The sequence below is a fragment of the Otolemur garnettii genome, unplaced genomic scaffold (assembly GCF_000181295.1).
Source record: "Otolemur garnettii isolate 467f Iridium unplaced genomic scaffold, OtoGar3 scaffold00003, whole genome shotgun sequence".
NCBI lineage: Eukaryota > Metazoa > Chordata > Mammalia > Primates > Galagidae > Otolemur > Otolemur garnettii.
Window position 1 is genome coordinate 45788440 of NW_003852398.1, and position 23905 is coordinate 45812344.

At 35.9% G+C, this 23905-nt stretch overlaps 1 protein-coding gene across 1 annotated transcript in view; it reads right to left on the reverse strand.

Moving 5' to 3' along the window:
• ADAMTS19 (ADAM metallopeptidase with thrombospondin type 1 motif 19) overlaps nt 1–23905 on the reverse strand; it is a 208781-nt gene that overhangs the window by 110390 nt on the left and 74486 nt on the right. Inside the window, exon 8 of the mRNA XM_003782335.3 lies at nt 10252–10357. Coding sequence (XP_003782383.3) covers nt 10252–10357 — 106 coding nt within the window. The remainder of the gene's footprint in view (nt 1–10251; nt 10358–23905) is intronic.

A 23905-nucleotide genomic window follows, 5' to 3' on the forward strand; every position in this document is an offset into this window, starting at 1 on the left:
TTCTTTATTGCTGTCAACCAAGACAGGCACTGGTTCATTCTACTTCTGGATTATTGTAATGTCTGCCTGACTGACCTCCTGCCTCTCACCTCTCTCTTTGCCTCAAAAACCATGCTTTCATCATCCTAGTTTCTTATGAATGTGTCAAGACAAAAAAAAAAAAAAGCTAGTCCTATAAAAACAGATTTTCTCTGGCAAGCAGAGATACTGAAAATGTGAATAACAAACGACCTGCATCAGAAAAGGGGAATGTGATCATGTGAGGTTAGTTAAAATTCAGATTCATGGGCCCATCTCAAACTGATTAAAAGAGAGTATTTACAGATAAGGCCTAAGAAACTGCATTATAACACATTTTCTGGATGATTTTTATTTACTAAAAATACTACCAACCAAATACATTCTTTGTCCCATTATTCAAACCATCTATAAACTGACATCAGTCTAATTTTCGCTGCACTCTTAATGCTAGCCTAACTTTTTGTATAGCTTTTGTAGCAGAATGCTTCCCCATCTTCATTTATATATTCAACTCAAATTTAAGACTTTCTTCCTTTAGAAAGGACTCTTCACTACCTTGTAGTCCCTATTTCTCGTTATCCTTAACTTCTGTGCTCTTCAAATATATGACATGAAAGACATGTCATAACTGCCTTGTATTTCTCACAAATTTTAAATAACATACGTATACTATCACTACCTAGAATACAAGGGTTCAAAGAATGGAAATTGTCTTTTTTTCTACCCTAATCACTTTATTTCATTAAATTTTGCATTAAGTAAATATCTGTTGATTTATCAAATGAAACTGAATAATAGAAATATGTCATATTTCATAGTTAAGATATTCAAAGCTAACATGGCCTCTTGCCAACTTAGAGAAACTTTGAGCTTCAAACATAAGTAGATCATCTGTTCAAGGAAGGTTGCTTGCCTCACTTTAGGCCACACATTTGCCAAGATACATTAGAGAAAGGCAAACAGAAAGCCAATTCTTGTGAGGCCATTCATTAGCTGGATGATTTTTTCCCCCCTCTTCCACTTACTGCGATATCCAAGCTCAAATTTGGATAGAATCTGGTGTGGGAGAGCTGCCACATCTATACTGGCTGAAGTCCCATTATGATAATTAACTTGGACATACTACTTATTACTTTAAGTGGTATCATTGTCTAAATAAAGTATCAAATACAAAAGCTGAGTTAGTGGTCTATAAGAGTCTTCATGATAAGCAAACTTCCTGCCAATTTGCTTAAGAATCTCTGAAAGGTATGAACTCTCTCCAAGAGAGAACAGAGAAATGGAAGGTCATTGGAAGCTGAAATGTCCTTTTTTACAGTAAAGCATTCATGAAATAACTGTAATAACACTAATTATTATCATTCATTTACTCTGCTATGTGCCAACCGCTGTCCCATGAAATTAGAGTATTGCCGATCCCAACAATGAACCTTCAAAGAAAAGGTTACCCACGTTTTAAGAATGAAGGAAATGAGTGCAGATAGATCTCCTTGCTCAAAGCTCATTCATCAAGTAGCCTGGGGAACAAGAATTCAAGCCCAAGGCCGATGCACCTCTCCTGCTTTTCCTTTCCCCTCTTCACTTAGGCAGTTGCTAACATTACCCAAGGTGTGTGCTGGAGGAGGATGCTTGCTGCTTGCGACATTTGCTGTAGAGAATTCGGAAGAATACAGCATGGGGCCATGTAGCCATTACCAATTTTAGTGGGCCCAGAGAAATCAATTACAAAAATTCACTTTGTACATTGTAAGGAGCAATTATTTCTAGAGGTAAGTAAGAGTACGTTTCTTATTAGTCTATGATAGCTCTTTATTATTATTTAATCTACTTCTAATCCTAAAAGTCCTAGGGGATAATTCTTTCTGTACTTTTTGTATTTGTCTTACCTCCTTTCATAGTATATCTACTCTTCTTACAGTAGATACATTGCTGTTTATCAATACAAATGCACAGCAAAAATTTTATTCCTTCCAAAACAGACTTCTGCGAGCTAAGAGAGATTAACCAAATCTATGTGTGATGATCTAGTCTGGATTTTAAGATGACTGTTGATGCTTATTCATTTGTGCAAGAAACATTAGAATACCTAAGATGTATAATGCACTCAACTTAGTGCTATGGGAGAAAAAATATATTAGACTTCAATCCTGGTTCCATAGAGATTGATATCCAGTTGGGGATCTCTATATATTTAAATATTAGTATAAATCAGTATACATCAGACATAGTAAGTGATGAGTGATACTTCTTATAAACTGTGGCAGAAACTTAAAAAAGGCAACATATTTCCTGGCAGACTTGCAGGTTTATTTCACAAATGTGATAGGATTTGTCTTGGCCATTGACAAGTAAGTACAACTGGGACCGGTTCAGATAAGACAAATAAGCATGAATAAAGACATGATGTTTGGAAATTATGGCCTGTTTGGATGCATGAGGGAGAGAAGTAGGTTAGAGTTAGAAAAGCAGAGACTGAGGCTGCTCTAGGAAAGTCATGACTGAGGGCAAAGGAATGTGGAATTTACTCACTCGGTGGTGAAAGGCAGAAAAGATTTCTGAACTCCAGAACAGGACCATGATTCAGGAAACTGAGTCTTGTTAATGTGTGAGATAGAAAGATGTGGCACTAAAGGCAAAGAGACAGCAGTGAGGTGTGCACTGTAATTATACAGGCCTGGAGGAGCACGAGGGGAGGAAACAGACGGATGGGATACTTATTGCAGATGGAGAATGGATAGGACTTTGCAACTGATTCCAGGAGGAACTAAGGGTGAAAAGTTTCAAAGATGCTTCAGATGTCTCAACTAAAGGTCTGATGGCAACATTGCTGCCAATAACAGAAATCGAGCTGTCTGAAGAAGCAGGCGCCAAGTTAAAGACAAAGCCGTGTCTCCATGCCGAAGTTTAATAATATATATTAATCCTTTCCTCTGGTTCAAAAGGAAAGGATTAAAACAAAATGTGAAAGTTCCTGTGTGTTTTTGGCCATGTCAAAAGATGCTCAACGTTCTATAATGACCTCCTATGGAAGTATTTTTCCTTCCCTTACATAATTTTATCCAACCCAACATCTCTAGGAAGTAGGCAATCTAATTATCACATAATTTCTTTTTTTAACAGTGAATAAGGATGTGGTGTACATTTAGTGCTGTCTCTTTCAACTTGGAAAAGTATAAAACTCTGCTCAGGTTTTCTTTGTTATTTTCTTGGCACTCTCTATTATAGGTATAAGTTGGGAATATGACAGCAAACTAGGTAGATAAGAATTAATTTATTCTATACAAACGGATATAGACCTGTGATAGATAGATGTAGTTGGATTTTGAAAAGTTTTAAGTAAAAAGTTAAGGCCAGGCAGTGGCTGTGTTTATAGCTGATATCAGAGAGGCCTCCCTGAAAAGGGACAAGGGAGCACAGAGTTTAGGGAGAAGAATGGAGGAGCCATATAGCTTTTCTTGGAGAAGAACTTTCCAGACAGAAAAAACAAAGGTAACGGTCTTGACAAAGGTGTTTGCATCTTAGCAAAGAGGTGACGAATCTAGAGCACAGTCAGTGAGGTGGGGAATGGCAGCCTATGCGGGAATGAGGCTAGAACAAGTAGACGGCCTGGCGGGCCAATGCGGGGCTCAGGGTTCTACCGACCGATATAGGAGGCCATGGAAGGGTTGTGAGGAAGAAGGTGAGACACTTTCTTTGTTTTAAAGAAATTGCCCCAACTCTGAGTTGAAAACAAATGGAAGGAGGTAAGGGCTGAAAAAGAAAGATAATTGAAGAGGCGACTCCAATATTCCAAGTAAGAGATGAGAATGGCCTAATCCAGAGGATTAGCATAATCAATGAGAAGCAATCAGATTCTGGGTATACTACGAAGGCAGCATCAAGAGCTGATGAATGTGGACCAGGAGAAACAGAGAGGGCCCAAGAGTAATCCCATGGTTTTGGTTGACCAAATGAAAACCTGTCATTTACTGTGATAGGACTTTCAGGGGGCAACACTTTTAGGGTGGGAAGCATCAGATCTGCATGTCTATAATAAAATAAGTCTCACTCAATGTGGGCTGAGATGTCTCTCCAAACATGTGATATTGTTTTTATAAAATTGTATTTAACAGCATATTAAACGTCCCATGCAATATCAAAAAACATTCTAAGCAATTTGAATATGCATACAGAATCTGTTTTATAATCAAGTTTGGGGGATATTTATGCATGAGAATATGTTACTAAGATAATGACTTGATTAAATCATTAATGCATATTTATAAAATAATATGCACCAAGCATCATCAAATGCATTAAGAATTCCATGGTAAGCAAAAAGAGATACGGTCATCACCTCTTGAAACTCACAGCCTCCTGAGGTATACATCTAACAGATGAACAGTGTACGTTTACAAGGGAGGTGGTGTCATTAAAATGCTTAATAGAGAGAGTGACCTGCATGGAAAATTTCCTTTAGGGAATGGCTATTGACCTAATTCCTCATATATGAAATCTGAGGTGGAGGAGATAGTCACTCACAGCTGGGAATCTAGTGTATTCCAGGGAGAGGACACAGCCAGTACTTATATCCTGCCTGGTAAAGAAACACAGTAGGTTAAAACACTATAAGGACTATAGTGTGGATGCCATGCTGAGACAGAGAGGTCACAAAACAAAGTATGGCTAAGGAGATAAGGTGGGAACAGATAATCCAGAGCCAGCACAAAAGTAAGTTGAGTCAAGCTAGCTAGAAGAACTTGTTCAGATTTCTGGCATAGCATTGTAATTAATAACTTGGGCTTTGGGTTTGGACATACTTGCCTTTGAACTTAAACGTAGGCCCTTATTAGCTTTGTGAGCTTTGGCAATCATCACCTCTTAAAATAAAGCTGATATTATTGCTTTCCTTCTTCAGGTGGGAGCAGAAGTCTTCGGCCTCAACGAGCTCAGCCAGTGCAAAGTTCTGCTTTTCAATAAATCTCCAGATTTAGCATGATCACAGAATGGCCACAGGATTATGTTATTAATAATTATCTTTGAAATTATTATTTCCCTAATTTATACATATATTAAATATCCTAGATCGGAGGCTAAATTTCACTAAAACCATAATCAATGAGAAAGGAGTTCTTTTACTTTGGGTTGGAATCCACAAAGAGCACTGATTATTTGTGTATCTAAAGAAAAAAGCATGTATGTGTGTCTATACAAATGTACATTAAATATATATAGTATATATTTGTATTTATATGTAACAAAATAATCTAAAACACCACTAAGTACTTATACAAAGGGACAACTTTTATTATTTGCAATGAATTGCAGCACACAATTATGTCTAAAAGCACTTCACAAATAAGGGCAAAGGCAAGTAAGTACAGGAGAGTTTTCAAGCTCAAAATCATAAAGACGGGTTTGTCACAACTCAGATTCAGCTTCCTAGTGCAATGTTGATTTAGAATGAGCAGGATCTGCTATATCTGCCATATGGCCAAGCTATTCGGAGTGTGGCCTGTGCACTGGCTGCCATTTGGTGAATTGTTTTTATTACTGATTTGTATCCAGCTAAGTTGCTGGGGCTAGAACATAAATCAGCGACATCACTAAGCACGCATTTCAGTTAAGCTGACTTTCTTTCTTCACTTCAATACTTTTTCAATGAAAGAATCTATGTGCTATATTCTGGCATATCTTCTTATCTCCTTACAGACCACACTTGATTAATAAGAGCATTGACGTAGGGGTTAATGAGAAACAAATTTAATGAAGAGAACTTTATACATATGCTAATGTAAATTCTAGATGGGTTACAGGGCTAAGTAGTGAATACAGGAGTAAAAATATAACACAACTATGCAAAAGTACGTTTCCCTAATTTTAGGGTAAGAATGCACTTGTAAATGTGAAAACCTACAGAATAAATAATAAAGTATGAAATCTGACTCCTAAAAAAATTCTACAGGCCACAAACAATGAAAATCAAGATTAACTATTAGCACTAGGAAAATCTTTACGGTATATCATCAAAAGAAAATGTCCTTCTGCTTGGCGCCTATAGCATACTGGTTATGGTGCCAGCCACATACACCAAGGACGGCAGGTTCAAACCCAGCCCAGACCAGCCAAACAATAATGACAACTGCAACCAAAAAATAGCCAGGTGTTGTGGTGGGTGCCTGTAGTCCCAGCAACTTAACAGAGTCGCTTAAGCCCAAGAGGTTGAGGTTGCTGTGAACTGTGATGCCACAGCACTGATGAGGGTGACATAGTGAGACTCTGTTTCAAAAAAAAAAAAAAAGTCGTTAATATCAAAAGAACTCCTTGAAAATAGGTCTCTGATCATTTCAATTTCCTCATCTGTAAAATGATAAAAATACTTCGCTCAAGACTTCGTGAGGTTGGCTGGGCGTAGTGACTCATGCCTGTAACCCCAGCACTTGGGAGGCCGAGGCAGGTAGATTGCCTGAGCTCACAAGTTTGAGACCAGCCTGAGCCAGAGCGAGACCTCATTTCTAAAAATAGCTGGGCATTGTGACTAGCACCTGTAGTCCCAGCTACTTGAGAGGCTGAGGCAAGACAATCGCTTTGAACCCCATGAGTTTGAAATTGCTGTGAGCTATGACATCATAGTACTCTACAGAGGGCGACAAAGTGAAACTCTGTCTCATAAAAAAGAAATAAAAAAAGACAAGTTGCACACACCCAGAACTATAGACACGATTATCTAATACCATAATGACTTTCCCTATCTGAGAAGCTGTGAGTATTCAGACATTTTTTAAATATTCTCTTTTTCGTCATTTCTTCTTATATTGTGCCCACCCTGGATGATGATGATGATGTAATTTACATAAATATCCTCCTGTTTTGTTTTTTAATACAGTGACTGTATGCTGCCTATTGTCTTTCATGGACTGACAACAAGAAAACACCAGCTTCCACTTTGGGGACAAATCCTGCTTACTGCTAAGGGGGATTTTTTGTAACTGAGTAGTTCAACATATATCACGTGTCCTGGTCCTAATCCACCAAGCATGACACATACCTTTGGCACATCTATATTGATTTTGGGTGCAGCTCTATAAAAGTCAAATAAAATAATATTTTAGTACCATTTTAGCCATTCCAACCTGAGTTCCTAGTCATAAACCAGTGTTTCTGCTACATAAAGTGTAAGTGGACTTTCCTTAAATTATCACACTGAATTTTTCGTTTAAACAGTCGTTGATTCTCGATCAAGACTTTAGTCTTCAATAAATTAATTTGTTTTGCGCCCTTTTCCTTTCTTGTTTCTCCTACATCTTACAATACAACAGAAATTAATGAAATGGATTTGGTATATCTGTTTTTGAACATAAACCTGCTATTCAAGGTACTTAACAAAATTATTTAATGTCTCCTTATGAAAACAGACTCAGACTGCTTCTCAATCAAGCTGTTCATGTACACCTATGAGTAAAAATTGTAATTACTCAGAAATTTTTTTCCTTTATAAGAACTGGATTTGTGATTAATTTGCATTTACTTTCCTCAAATTACTTATTAGTAACTTTTTCTTGCCTCTAGCCATTATTCTCAGCATTTTCCCTGCAGTGATGCCCATGGTTTTTCATATTTTAACTGAACTGAAAATACCTTTCAGTTATTAAAGTAATATTGGAAATAAGAATCTAAACTTATCATTTCTGGAGTGCAGTATTGAATAAGTTTATATTGCACTGCATACTTTCCCTGAAAGAATGATGATTTTAAAGTGTATTTTTTATTTTATCTTTATTTTATTATTATTATTGTTTTGCAGCTTTTGGCTGGGGCTGGATTTGAACCAGCCATCTCCGGCATGTGGGGCTGGCATCCTACTCCTTTGAGCCACAGCACCACCCTGTATTTTTATTTTTTAAAGTGGCATATTAACTCCTTATGTTCTCAATTAGCTGGCTGAAGATTCAAAGTCCATACTGGAGATCACACAAGGACACCCTTGAACAACATTGGTTTAAACTACGCAGGTCCACTTATACTGAGATATTTTTCAACCAACTGAGTGCTACAGTATCTGCAGATTGTGAAACCTCCCTATAGAGGCCGACTTTTCCTATTCTCAGGTTCTGCAGGGCAGCTGCTGGACTTGAGTATTCATGGATTTGAGTATATACAGGAATCCTGGAATCACCACCCCTCTTCCCCCATATTCCAGGGCATCACTGCATTTCTACATACCGAAAAGAGTGACACCACAAATCAATCACTTGAAAACTGCCATGACAGTACATTTTGTATTCACCAAAAAATACCAAGCATGCAAGGGAAGGTATGTGGCAATGAGTTTGACACAGCCATTACAAAATTTATATACACTTCAAAACATGTTAAATGTACATATTTTCTGGTCAATTAAAAAGATTCAAAAATCAATTACTGCTGATAATGCTCTATTTCTTGGACTATAATATTCAGTTTTTGATAATTCATTGAGCCATATAATTATGACTTTTTTGCTTGTGTTTGCTTGAGTGATTTTTTTAATCAAACACTGCCATGTCCTACATAAATTGTTGGACATCAAATTCCGCTGTTAACTCAATTTTACTTAATTGCCTACAGAGTCCAAGGAAATAAGGAAAATGAAGTGAGCTGGGTGTGCCATACTAGAGAGTTGCAGCCTGTGATGAGCTGGAAAGATGGGTCTGATTTAAAGAGTACAAGGCGCTGTTACTCAGCTCCAGGGAATGGCTGCCATATGGGACGGTGGGTCAAGTGTTGCCAGGTCTGCAAATTTAGATTTAATGTCAAATTTAGACTTTTTAATGTCAGTAACTAATTCAACGTTTTAAACACTGAACGACAAACAAAATTTGTCTTTGACCAAAGAGGCCTCCATAAAGATCTCCTCCCAGAGTAGGGCTTTGCTAAATCTGAGTCCAATTAAAATGCCTTCATTTGTACTGGTGGTAAGCTGGGGATGAAGGAAGCCTACAGTAAAAGTAAGTCTGATTTCTCCACGCATGCCATTTCTACTTTAAACTTCCTACAAATATATACATACGTTTTATGCACTGAATTCCAAATGAATCTCTTAACAAAGGTATTATCCCCATTTTGCTTAGAGGCATCTAAGGCACAATGATGTCTGATAACTTAATGTTGAAATTTGGAACAGTGTGTCCTGAGTTGAATGGGTTGAGTTCAAATGGCTTGTTCCAATGATTACCATCTTTATAACTTTGGGAGGATAAATTAACTTCTTTATACTCAGAAAAATGGATATGCTAATCACAGAATTATTGTGGGGCTATAGAAAGCACTTAGAAATGTGTCTGGTACACAGTAAGTGCTATATAAGTTTTGCTATTACTAATTATTATTGCTATTATTAATATAATTGATAAAATGAGAATTAGAACAGTAACTACTTCGTTGGTTTTTGTATTAAGTGAACTGATCTATGTAAATTTCCTAGAACTGTGCCTGTGACATAGTTAATATTCAATACATGTTAATTATGAGTCTAATTTCTCTTTCCAGTACATTTCACCTAAACCATGCTTCTTTACTCTGGGCCTGGTAATAACAAACGTAGGCACTATCATAGCCTGGAAGCATTTCACCAAGTAAATGTTTAAAAAATAGACAGTGAGTAGCATCATGATTACTGAAATAATTATATTGTTTAAAATGTAGGGTGAGGCTGGGTGTGGTGGCTAACATCTATAATTCTACCACTCTGGGAGGCTGAGGTGGGTGGATTGCTCAAGTTCAGAAGTTGGGGGATAGCCTATGTCAGAGCAAAACCCCCATCTCTAGTAAAAATAGAAAAATTAGCTAGGCATTGTGGTGGGTGCCTGTAGTCCCAGCTACTCAGGAGGCTGAGTCAAGAGATCACTTGAGCCCAGGAGTATGAGGTTGCTATGAGCTACAAAGCCACAACACTCTAGCCTGGGGCAACAGAGTAAGACTCTGTTTCAAAAAATAAAAAAATAAAAAATGTACAGTACAATCAACTATACACTCTATAATAACTGTCTTGATGATTTTAATAATGGAAGATTTTATTCAAGGAATCAGGAATGGTTATAACATTCAGAAGACACTTTTTAAAATTAGATGGTCTTATTCATCATTTTTGTTTCCCTAATTTTTCTAAAACTTGAAGCCCAAGGGAAAAAAACAAAATATATTCATGCAATTTAAATATTCAAACCAAATGTATATGCTAACATATCTAACATAGCTGGGATTTTTACTTACTTGTGACCCATTTCATGAGCAATTGTAAATGCAAGATTCAGGCCATTGTCTTCAGCAATGATACATTTTCTCTTTTCACTACACATTCCACTCAAGTAAGCTATACCTAGAAAACACAAACATTAATTCTCATATGTCTGAAGTAAAATATCAATATTTATACTACATATTAGTAGTAGGAATGAAAATGACTGTTGTCTCTACTAAAACATGTCAATATTTAACTGTGAAATGTAGCTCCAATAAGGGAAAATTTAGGAGAAAATGTATAAGACAATCAATAAACTGTTAGCAACCTATTCAATTTCATATTTTAGATGAAATTATTTTACGAACTATCCACTTCTAAAAAGGTATCCCATATAAATGTACTTCATAAATACTATTTTTAATTGTCACATAAGACAAATGACTAGTCACAGCTTAGAAAATGTAAATTTAAAAAAGTGATGATGATGTTAAATACTTTTCAATTTTTTTTGAAAATTTAATTTCAAAGAAATGCCATAATGGTAAAATAAACTACATATAAGAGAGTCTTGAGCTTATATTCATATTTTAAATTGATACAATTTTGAAATACTTTTAATAAAATATTATTTTAACTATTATGACAGAACTACTGGTGATATTTGAAAAATTAAAGGGTTTTCTTTGAAAATTGTTTGACTAATAAGATGGTCTATTTGCAGAGTATATGAAAGTGAATATTATTAAAGATAAAAATTTCAGCAAGATATTTATTCTTTGGCTTAAATTATCAGTAAAGGTTGTAATGTATAAAATCATTAGTAGTCTTTAGTCAGAGATTTATGTAATATTTTGCTAATTAAGATAGATAATTTACACTCAAATGCTTACTGCCAGGGACTCTAACGTAATTAGATCTAATTAAACAAATAATAAAAAAAGATACTTGAAAAAGATCATTTAACAAAAGAAATTATGAATATAATTTTTCAAACATGTTTTAATGCTATTTTCAAAATAACAAAACTTACTGTAATATCTATTATTTTGGATAAATTATATATTCTATAATTCCCATGTCCTTACAAAGTAGTTTCTAAGTTCTTTTTATACATGATGACAGTTAGGCATAGACAGATAAAATGATTTGCTAAAGATCATATTATTACTAAAAATGATAAAATGGGGATTTGATTTCAGCTTTGAATCCATTTGCCACATGTTTATTTCTGAAAACAATTTGATGCAGAGCTTGCTCTAATTAAAGATTGTCAGCTGATTGCTTATGACTTTTTCTCTCTCTCCAGAAACCAAAACTATTGGTAAGAAATAATTCAATTTAAATAAAAGAATAATCACCTTGTATATGTTTTAGAAAGTTAGAAGATTCATGGAGGAACATGAATGACTTAGTAAAAGCCACTGGCTAAGCAATAAGAGGGAAAATCTGATGAGAAGAGAATTTATGGGTACGGTAGAACCACAGAGAAGCTCAAGACTGAGACGTGCGGGTCTTGGGAGTGACTACAAAGTCCCCAGCTACTCAGGAGGCTGTGGCAAGAGGATCTCTTGAGTCAAAGGTCTGAGGTTGCTGTGGGCTATGACAACACCACAACACTCTAACCAGGGTGACAGAGTGAGACCCTGTCTCAGGAAAAAAAAAATAAAAACAAATTAAAATAGATTTTATAAAAATTTTACATCTTCATATTGACGAAATGACTTCTTAATGAATGGATGAGTGGATGGCTAGACACACAGATAGATGAATAGACAGATGGTAAGTCCAACTATGAGATCATTAAGTTTAAAACGTTCAATTTCCTTAAATACTAAGTTTGATAGTTGATATCTCTAACATTTCACTTTAACACTTTTTTTTTTTTTTAATTGTGAAGGTACATTCTCATTCTTTCAAATGCATGTTTTGGCTTGTGATTGTCTTTCAAAAAACTTTTTTTAGGGTAATTTTTATGAAACCCTGGATAAGTCAAACATTCACGTTGTTTTCAAATATGAGGTCCATGGTGGAACCATTATAACCTAGATAGCTCAAAGTATCAACAAAGTGTTTGGGAAGGATGTGACTAATGAATGAACAGTACATGGATAATGTGAGAAGTTCCATGCTGGTGATTTTAATATTGAAAATAAGCCATGTGGGTAACCTGAAACCAATGTGGGTAATGATCAGCTAAAGCTATAGTGAAATATATATATTTCAACAACATTGGACCATTTGAAAGAAATCAGCAAGGTAAAAGAGCCAGTAGACAGGTTCCACATGAGTTATATAAGTGTTGGAAGGGAAATTTTCAAGAGGCTTGCCCTCCTTTACTGTCACCACATAAATGCAAACCATTTCTACACCGAATCATTAAGTGTGATGAGAATAGATTCTTTTTTACAATTGCAAGCACTTGGCACAATGATTAGATAGAGATGAAACAGGGAAATACAATTCAAACCTGAATATTCATCCCCCTCAAAGCTAATGGTGTCTGTATGGTAGTCCAGTGCTGGTATTATCCACAATAGCTTCATGTATCCTGGTCAGTCAATTACAGCACATGTCTGCTGCAACCAGTGGGACAAAATGATGAGGATGCTTGCAACTGAGATGCTGAGGTTGATAATAGAGACGGGCCAATCTTCTTGGAAGACAACACTGTCATACAAACAATGCTGCTCAAACTGTAGAAGCCTGACTTGGAAGCCCTCTGTCATCAACCACACTCACTAGACCATGCACCAACTGACTGCTGCTTCCTCCAGGCTTTGTACCACTTCTTGCAAGGAAAAATATTGTTCTCAACAGGCTGGGGGAAACTCCTTTCACAATTTCCTCACCACTCACCAGGCTTCTTTGCATACAGGGGCTACTGTTAAGATAGCAAAACTATGTGGATAGCATAGGTGCATATTTGATTAATTATACTATTTCTTGTTTGATATATAATAAACTGACCAAATATCATTTTACAACAAATATATTTATGCTAGAATGTTTATTGCAGCCCAATTCATAATTGCCAAGTCATAGAAGAAGCCCAAGTGCCCAGTTACCCATGAATGAATTGATAAACTGTAGTATATGTATACTTTGGAATATTGTGCAGCCTTAAAAAATGATGGAGACTTTGCTGCTTTTATGTTTACATGGATGGAGCTGGAACATATTCTTCTTAGTAGAGTATCTCAAGAATGGAAGAAAAAGTATCCAGTGTACTCAGTACTAGTATGAAACCAATATCTAATCACCCACACTTTCATACAAATGATAAAACACAACTATAGCCCAGGATGAAGGAGGGAAGAAGAGTGTGAGCTGAGGGGGCTGGCTGGGAGCAGAGAGCAGGGAGGGTAATCGGTAGGACGTCACCTATGGTGCGTATTACAAGGGTACATGTCAAATCTATTAAGAGTAGAGTATAAACATCTGAACACTATAATTAAGTGAGGTGAAGGCTATGTTAACCAGTTTGATGTAAGCATTCCAAATTATATATAAATCATATCTACAGCCATACCACCCTGAACGCGCCTTATCTCGTCCAAATTATATATAAATCAGCACATTGTACCCCATAAATGCATTAATGTACACAGTTATGACTTAATAAAAAATTGTTAATAAAAAATAAAAACCAAATATCAAAGATTTAATAACTTTATACTTTCTTTGGCTTATTATGGTAACTGAAATTACTCCTAGTCTATGTCAAACAAGGTAGGACAGAAAGTCTGTAGGAAGGCTCACAGTTTCCCAGCTGCATTTGGTGTTTACAGTGAGACTTTCGTAGATACAGCTTAAGGAAATTACTTTTTGACATTTACATGTCTGAGTGAAAAGGAAGCAGCAGTATCGAAAACGAGGGTCAAAGGTGGATGGGAGTTGGACAGTGTTTTTTAGAAAAGAATGAAAAGATGAATAGCTAATGAGGGAAATAGAGAGAGCGGAGTAAGTACTAACAGAGTACTTAATAAAAATGTGTCAAAAACCATGTTGTTACAGCTGGGGGTGAGGAGTCCAAGTTCGAGTGGCACTAAAGTAGTATTCACTTGAGTGATTTCCAGCCTGCGTCTAAAACACAGAAGAATCATGCTGGGACTCCATAGGGGATGAGATTTTGCAGATCAGGTGTGGAGAAAGACACACAAGGTGTAAAAGTTGGCAGTAAAGTTGAGACTGAAAGAAGGGATAGAGCTTGCAGGGCTCTGCGGGGATAAGTCAAGAAATATGGATAGAGAGAGACTGAGATGTAGAGAATAGAAGACAGGAGTTGGGAGAAGGGAATAATCGATGAGAAAAAGGGCAGACATTTCACAAACCAGTACTGAAGACTGTCATCAGAGAGTGGGATTTAGGGATTAAGAATTAGGAGGTGAAGTTTTGAGATATGACTCGGTATTGTCATGAGAGTAAAGAAGGATAAAGTTGGGGACACCTAGAGTGAAGTTAAAGAATTATTAAAAGTGTGGAGTGGACTAATTATATAAACATGAAACTGTACATGATCATAATACAGATGTAAAAAAAAAAAAAGAAATATGGCGGCGCCTGTGGCTCAAAGGAGTAGGGTGCTGGCCCCACATGCCGGAGATGGCAGGTTCAAACCCTGCCCCGGCCAAAAACTGCAAAAAAAAAAAAAAAAAAAAAAAAGAAAAGAAATAATCCGGTAAAGTGAAAGCAGAAAATAAGATAAAATATATTAGTTGTCATATTAAAATACATATACCTGCTTAAAAATTCCTGGATGGAATTTTATATAATTCTTTTATATCTGGCTACAAAAACACATGTAAAGCATGATAACTAAATTAAAACAAGAAAAATGAATCACCAAACTAAATCACCTCCCAAAGCAATATTGAACTGGTTATCACAATATTAATATTTTATAAAATATACATGGAAGAGAAATGATTATGCCTAAAGGGAATAAGCACATAAATATCAGAAACATTTAACATTACTTAAGATATGTATATATTGTAATTTCATCTCAAACTATTCTTAAAATATTCTAAACTAATGTAAACAATTGTTCTTTCAATAATTAATAGATTCAATAGGTGAAAATAAAGATAGAGAATCCAAATATTCCATCTGCAATGTTTCATCTAATTCATACACACCACACACACACACACACTCATACACACACACACTCATACACATATACACACAACACACTTAGACCTAACAAGTTGGCAGTAAGGTTGAGAGTGATGTAACAAGTAGAAGATTATGTTCAAACATGCATGGAACTTCTTCAAAAGTTGCCAAGGCAAGAAAATAATTGTCATATATTTTAGGAATAATGTAATAAAGGCAATACTTTCTAATAACACTGCAATTAAATTAGAAATCAGCACAAAATAGTTACTGTTCCAAATTCTTTCTCCTGTCTCCCTCCTAATAAATAGATATTTTAAAACAAATTTGTAAGTAACGTATAGATCAAAAAAGAGAAATTGCAAGGGAAATCATATGTATTCAGAACTAAATGCACCCATTCATTCCTTATGTAACAAAGCCAGTGGTACACAGTGTAGAATAGTTCATCACAGTCTAATAGTCCTGGAGAGAACAATTGGGGAGTCTGGATAAAATTGAAAGTCGTATCTGTAAAGGTATCAGAGAACTGCAGATACAAAAGGGAATACTACAAGATACAAAAGGAAAATTTCAAAAGCATTAAAAATAGCAGGTACTCTTAAAGGTGAACTTAATATCTATAGGAATCTTTCCCCTGGTGCTATTTGCTGATTTTTAGAAAACACAATCTGTACTTGATTTGAAGAGGATAATTGTAGAAGAAAAATATTTCAGGATCATTCAGGTCTGGATTTTGCTGTCCAGACTAGAGACTGTGGTGCCCACACAAGCTAGATTAACAAAATTCGAAACTTAAGAGGTCAGAGTATTTCCCTTCAATACAATTAAGATATTCTAAAACTGCATGGAATAGTATTTTAAATAGTTAAACTCAAAACCTGTGAATAGCAGAGGAAAATCTCTGTGTTGATTTGTGACAAAACATGGTTCTAAAAAGTATTAAAATAATCACTTCACATAGACTCCATTCTGGAAGAAGAAAAATTAAGTCATTCCTGCTATATTGTAATATTATCTGGAACACCTACAGTTGTGGACATTAAAAAGTACATGATCATTCAGAAGGTCTATTTGAGGAAACAATAACAACAAAGTGTCACCAAGAGGTGACAAAATACTGTGATTAATAATTTCAAAATCACTGGGATTAAGTTGTTAAAAAATGAAGAAAAAGATAGCCAAAATGGATGATAAAATGGAGAAACTATCAGAACATTGGTATTTGTGAAAAGAACCAAAATCTGAAAAAAATAAAATTTGAAACTAGGATCTCACTGGATGATTTAACTGCAGACTGGACACAGGAGAAAGAAAAATAGATATAACACTGAACAGATTAGTCAATTTAACAGACCCAAATTCAAACAAAAGGGAAAATGATTAAAATGGTTAAGAAAAGGAACATGATATACATGTGGGTTCAATCATATGTGTTACATTCTTACAATCTCAATCACAGAACAAAAGAAGGCAAGACATGAGATTAATAAGAGTTAACAGTTAAATGCATCTCGGAAAAATCTTAAGACATGAACACAGAATAAGTAAAGCTCAGCAAGGTCACAATCCAGAACACTGATAACATCAAATGCTGATGAGAATACGGAGCAACAGAAATTCTGTTCACTGCTGATAGGAATGGAAAATGTTACAGGCTATTTGGAAGACAGTTTGGCAATTTCATACAAAACTAGTCATACTTCTACCATCTGATCTAGCAATCACTCTCCTTGGTATTTACCGAAAGCACCTGAAAGTGAAGATTTACATCCACACAGAAACCTGCACATGGATGTTTACAGCAATCTTATATATTGTTGCCAAAAATTGGAAAAGGTGAATGGCTAAATGGTACATCCATCCAATGGAATATTATTCAATGATTAAACAAAATGACGCAAGGTATCAAGCCATGAAAACACACTGAGAATCTTAAACCTCACATTATTGTGTGACAGATATGTTGAAAGACTATATATTTTGTGTATCTTTTCAACTAGATGACATTCTTGAAAAGGTAAAACTATGGCAACAGTAAAATGGTGAGCTGGGCATGGTGGCTCACGCCTGTAATCCTGGTACTTTGGGTGGCTGAGGCAGGTGGATTGCCTGAGTTTAGGAGTTCAATATCAGCCTGTACAAGAGTGAGATCTACATCTCTTCTGAAAATTAGAAAAACTAGCTGAGCATTGCAGAGGGTGCCTATAGTCTCAGCTACTTGGGAGGTTGTGGCAGGAGGACTACTTACCCCCAAGAGTTTGAGGTTGCTGTGATCTGTGACACTACAGCAATCTGACAGAGTGAGAGTCTGTCTCAAAAACAAGTGCCCATTGACCCATGAATGGATTAATAAATTATGGTATATGTATACCATGGAATACTACACAGCATTAAAAATGGAGACTTTATCTCTTTTATGTTTACATGAATGGAGCTGGAAAATATTCTTAGTAAAGTATTTCAGGAATGGAAAAAATATACATATATCCAATGTACTCAGCACTACTATGAAACCAATTTATAATCCCTCACACTTTCATATGAAAGATGAATCACAACTATAGCCTAGGATGAAGGAGGGAAGGGAATGGGGAGGGGGAAAGGAGGGGGTTGGGTGAAAAGAGGGAGGGTTAACGGGGGAGACCACACCTATGGAGCAGATTGCAAGTATAAGTTGGATCTATCAAGTGTAGAACACAAACGTCTTAACACTGTAATTGGGTAAATGAGGTGAGTGAAAGCTATGCTAATTGGTAGGATGTAAGCACTCCAATTTGTACAAACAATCAACACACTGAATCCCATAATGGCATAAATTTATTCATGATCTATGTAGAAATGATTTAATAAAAGAAAACAGTGAAAAGATGAGTGGTGGGCAGAATTTAAGAGAGGAGGAAGGGATGATGACTACGTGGCACAGAGGACTTTCAAGGCCGTGAAATTACTCTATATGGTATTATCATGGTAGGCACTTGTCAATACGTATTTATCCACACTCCAAAAATGCACGCTACAAAGAGCAAATTCTAATTTAAACTGTGGACGTTGCTGGTTGTGATGTATCAGTGTAGGTTCGCTGCTGTAACAAACATGCCACTGTCATGGCGGGTGTCCATAATGGGGGATGCTATCTGGAGCGGGGAGCAGAGGGTCTAAGAGAAACACCTCTGTATCTTCCCTTCAACTTTGCTATGAACCTAAAACTACTCTAAAAAGTATCCTCTATTACAAACCCAACAAAGCTCAGCAAGCAGGATCAAAGAGAAACAGAGCCCCTCACCCCCGCCCCCCCGCAACCTCTCAAAATGCCTGAAAAGAAAAAGAAAGGGAGAGAATCTTGAAAGTACCCAAAGAGGAAACTCTATTTCAAAGTAGCCACAGTAAAGCTGAAACCTGACTGCAACATAAACAGGAAAAGCTACAAGTAATGGAAGGCCACGCATAAAGTGAGAAAAATATGCCAACCTCTAACTCTGTGGTAAATAAAATCAATTTTTAAAGATACGGGTGCCATCAAAAAAAAAAAAAAAAGCCTGCACTAGAAAAATGTTAAACATATTTTTCAGGCAGAAGGAAAAATTATCCCAACGTGCAACGTGGAAATGCAGGAGAAATGAAGGAGAAAGAGAAGAGTAAAATAGTGTGTGCACACTGCAAGCCAACACGGAGCGCACAGAACATTAACTTACATTTGAAAATTCAAACTACGGAGAACTACAACCGTGAAACAACGTGTGGGAGGAGGTGATGTGTTTTAAAGTCCCTGACGGTCTCGTGCAGATGTGGGGTAAACACAAAGCTGCCATTTCCCAGGATTTATGAGAACAAGTCTAAAAATGCTGAGGAATTCAGAGTTATCTAAAACTATGCTGGTTCATTTCCTAAGGATCTGTTCAGCATATTTTAATATTCATATAGTGTCTAATAGCACAGCTAAGACACTTCCTAACAGAAACAAAGTGCTATAGTTAACATCAGTCTTCAGCAGAAAAGGATCTGGACATGAGCAATATCACAAAAACTGCTTTTAATGATAATTCCTAACAATTACGTATTCAAGTCTTACCCCTGCAAAATATAAAGTATCTGATTTACGTTCGGGCCAGTGCCTAATAAGATACACAGTGGTGATCAAGAATTGAACAAATTCAGCCTTGTTCTTCTTGTGAACTACAGGAAAGATGTGATTTTCTATTAGGAATTCATTTCTATGAAGAAATATAGAGATGTGATATGCTCAAGTCTCTGTGCTATGTGCTGAAGACACAGAAATGCCTTGAGCACGATCCTTGACTACAAAGAGATTAGAGTCCAACTCGGGGGAGGGAATAAATGAAACGTGGGTTATAAGCAAGGTATAATGAGGAGAGATGCATGGCAGGGTGACACACAACGTAGGAAGTCCAAAAGTAGAATTTAATCAGGGTTTTGAATGACAGATTGAATGTGAACATGGACAGAGGGATGAAGGACCACAAAGGCCTGGACTTCTACTTGGAAATTCTAAGATATTATATTTAGACAGAAACTCATTGAATTCTGCAAAAAGCACTGGTCCTAAGCAAGGCCTCAGTTACAAACATGTGATAATGTGAATTAAAAGGAGGCATAAAAGTGGGAGGATGAATTTTTTTTTTAAAGGCTACTCAGCAAATGGAAGGATCAGAAAAAGAGCTTGGTAGGTGAAGTCTGGGCCAGAATTCAGTCCTTACTCCCTGTAGGTCCTGTAGACCAGATACCAGTGTGAAAGGTACAACCTTTGTGGATTACGCTAATAGCAAATTTACCTTTTTTTTTTTGCAGTTTTTGGCCAGGGCTGGGTTTGAACCTGCCACTTCCAGTATATGGGGCCTGCACGCCCTACTCCTTTGAGCCACCCGCCCTGTCTGCAAATTTAAATATCATATACTTTCTTTCTTTGTTTTTTGTTTTTAATTTTAATTTCAAATTCAGACACAGTAAGGTTTATTTTCTACGTACCATTCAAACACTTCTATTGATCTGTGCATGGACCTTAGTAATCAGGGAACACCCTTGTGCTATCACTACGTACTTACAGCCTTCCCCACCACTAACCAAGAGCAATCACTTATCTGTTCCTCATTTCGGGTTGATCTGTTAGAGAATGTCTTATAAGTGTAACTGGACAGTAAGTAATCTTTGAGACTATCTTCCTTTACTCAGCATTATGCTTTGAGATTCTTCCAAGCAGTTAGTTAGATGGATCAATAAATCATTCCTTTTCCTTGCTGAATAGTACTTCAATATATGGATATACTACAGACTATCCATCCATTATCCTATTAAAGAACATTTGGATTGCTTACAGACTTTGGCAATGAGGAATAGATAAGGTAGAAACATTCTTGAATAGCTTTTGGATGAATATAAGTTCTTATTTTTCCAAGGTAAACAAGTAGGGGGGAATTACTAGGTCAATCTCTTACTTTCATGCCAAGCGTGTATTTATCTTTATGTTTACCTTGATAAGAAACCGTCAGAGCATTTTCCCAAAGGTTGTAAAGTTTTGCATTCCCAGAAGCAACGTGAGTGCTGAAGTGGATCCACATCTTTGTCAGCTCTTGGTATTATCAGTGTTTTAATTTTATAGACAATAATACATGTATAGTAATAGCTCATGGTGGTTTTAATTTTCATGTCTATAATGAAAAATACTGTTGAACAACTTCTCATTGCTATGCCTCTATCGTTTTCGAGGTAGTGTCTGTTCAAGTCTTTTACACATTTTTGAATTGTTTTATTTTTTTAATGTTGAGTTTTGTATGTATTCAGTGTATAGCTCCTTGTAGCTGCTTTGTGGTTTGGAAGTCTTCTCTCCTGGACCATAATTTGTACTTTAATCCTTTAACAGAACAAATAATTTTTTGTTGTTTTAATAGGGATGAAATTCGATGTATCATTTCTTTTCTTCCTGGATCATGCTTTGGGCATCCTATCTCTTTTCTTAAGCCAAGGTCACAATGATTTTCTTAGGTTTTCTTACAAGTTTTTATAGTTTAACATTTTACCTTTAGGCCAATGATCTACAGTATTTTGTGTTAGCTTTTGTATAATGTTCTTCTTTTGCATACTGGCACCCATTTTTTTTTAATACCTTATTTCCTATATTGAAAAGATTAGTCTTTCTTCATCTAATAGTCTTTGTACCTTTGTATAGAAAGCAATTGGCCATGTTTGTGGGGACCTATTTTTGGAATCTCTATTTTCCCCATCACCAAGATGACATTATGTTCATTGCTGATACTATGTTTTGTAAGTTAGAAAATCAAGTAGAATTTCTCCAAATCTATTTTTCATTTCAAAATTGTTTTGATTTTTCAGTTGTTTGCCTTTTCACATAAATTTTGGAATCATCTTGTCTATAACCACAAAAAAGTGTTTAAATTTGTAATTACAATCCATCTATAGCTCAGTTTGAGAAGAGTGGTATGTCTCTTCATTTATTTACCTTTTCTTTCATTGCTCTCTTCAGCATTTCATAGATTTTAGCAAACAGATTCTCTTTTTTTTTTTTTTTGAAACAGAGCCTCAAGCTATCACCCTGAGTAGAGGGCTGTGGCATCACAGCTCACAGCAACCTCCAACTCCTAGGCTCAAGCGAGTCTCCTGCCTCCACCTCCCAAGTAGCTGGGACTACAGGTGCCCGCCACAACGCCTGGCTATTTTTTGGTTGCAGCTGTCATTGTTGTTTGGTGGGCCTGGGCTGGATTCGAACTCGCCACCTCAGGCATATGTGGCTGGTGCCTTAGCCACTTGAGCCACAGGCGCCAAGCCAGCAGACAAATTCTAACACATAAGGTTAGATTAATACCTAGATATTTCATTTTAGAGCTATTAAGTATATATAATAAATGTAAATATATCATCTATGCACATATGTAGGTGTATATTCACGTGTATACTCCTATATATGGATGCATATATACTCATACATGCATATTCAGATCTACGTTTCCATTAATTTCCACTGTTGTTTTTACTTCTTCCATTGATTTTCTCTATTGCTCAATGTGATTTGGGCTCCTATTTTGGGGCTCCTATTTTTACTATTTCCTTCCCTCCCCCAGTTGATGTGAGTATATTTTATTTTGCTCATCTCTCTTTTTCATTTTCTTCAGGTGGAAACAGATTGTTGATTTGAGACTTTTCTTCTTTTATAATAAATAAAGTGTTTGATTATATCCATTGATTTTGAAATATTGAGGCAACATTTATTTCTACAATAAGCCTGTTCTATTATTCTTACATATTGCTTGATTCAATTTACTAATGTTTGCATCTATGTTTATAAGAAATGTTTCTTTTTTCTTTCTTTTTTGCCTTTTTTGTACACCGTGGTTTGGCTTTAATATCAGAGTAATACTGACCTTACACATTGAGTCAAAAAGAATTCTTCTGATCCTTTTTCTGATAGAGATAATGCAGATTATATTATTTCTTATTTAAATAAACCAAGGAGATTCTTTAATTCATTCTTTAATACACCAGTGAAACGTCGTGGTGATGAAGATTTTGTTTGGAGATGGTTCTAACTACAAATTCCAATTTTTTGTGTTTCTAAGACTATTCAGGCTATTTCATCTCTGATAATTTTTTGTTAGTTCATGGTTTTCAATGGTCTAGTTCATCTGATTTGTGTGCATAGAGCTCTTTGCATCTTTACCTCATGATTCTTTTAATGTCTATGTGGTCTATAATGATCTCTGCCCTTTCATCAGTAAACTGTTCTATTTTCCTTTGTCAAATCTGCTGCACGTTTAAATTTTATTAATAATTTTAAAAAATCACTTGTTTCCGTTGATTTTTAGTATGAGTTTTCCACTTTGATTTCATTGCTATGTGCTCCTGTTTTTATTCTTTCCTTCCTTTTCCTGGACTTAAGCATGTGGTTTTGCTGGTCCCTCCTTTTCAGTTTCCTTGGGTAAAAACTTAGGTCACTGATTTGAGACCTTTTCTCTTATAGAATAGAAACATTTAGTCCTGTGCATTTCCTTCTACGCATGACTTTTTCTGCATCTCCCAATGTATATATATCTTCATGTTTATGTAGTTCAAAATATTTTCTAAGGTCCCCAGAGACTTTCTCTGTCTGCAAATTATTTAGGCTTATTTTATTTTCCAAATATTTAAAGAATATTTTCCTATCATCTTTCCTATTTAACTTCTAGGCTAGCTCTATTATGCCCAGGAATACATTATGTATGATTTCAATTCTTTAAATTTGTTATGGTTTATTTTATGAGCTGGAAAATGTTCTCTCTTGGAAAAATGTCCTTGTTGTTTGAAAAGCATGCATATTTTGCCACTGTTCGATGTAGCAGCGTAAATGTTAGCTATTGATGTCGTTAAATGTTTCTATGTTCCTGTTGACTTTCTGTTTCCTGGTTTTATCGATTAGTGAGAGGAGCATTTACGTTTCCAAATATCATTAGAGACTGTCTTTCTCCTTTCAGTTCTGTCGGGTTTTGCTTCTTGCATTTTAAGCTCTTTTATTGAGTGGTGAAACATGTAAGGTCATTATGTCACCTTTGTTCACTG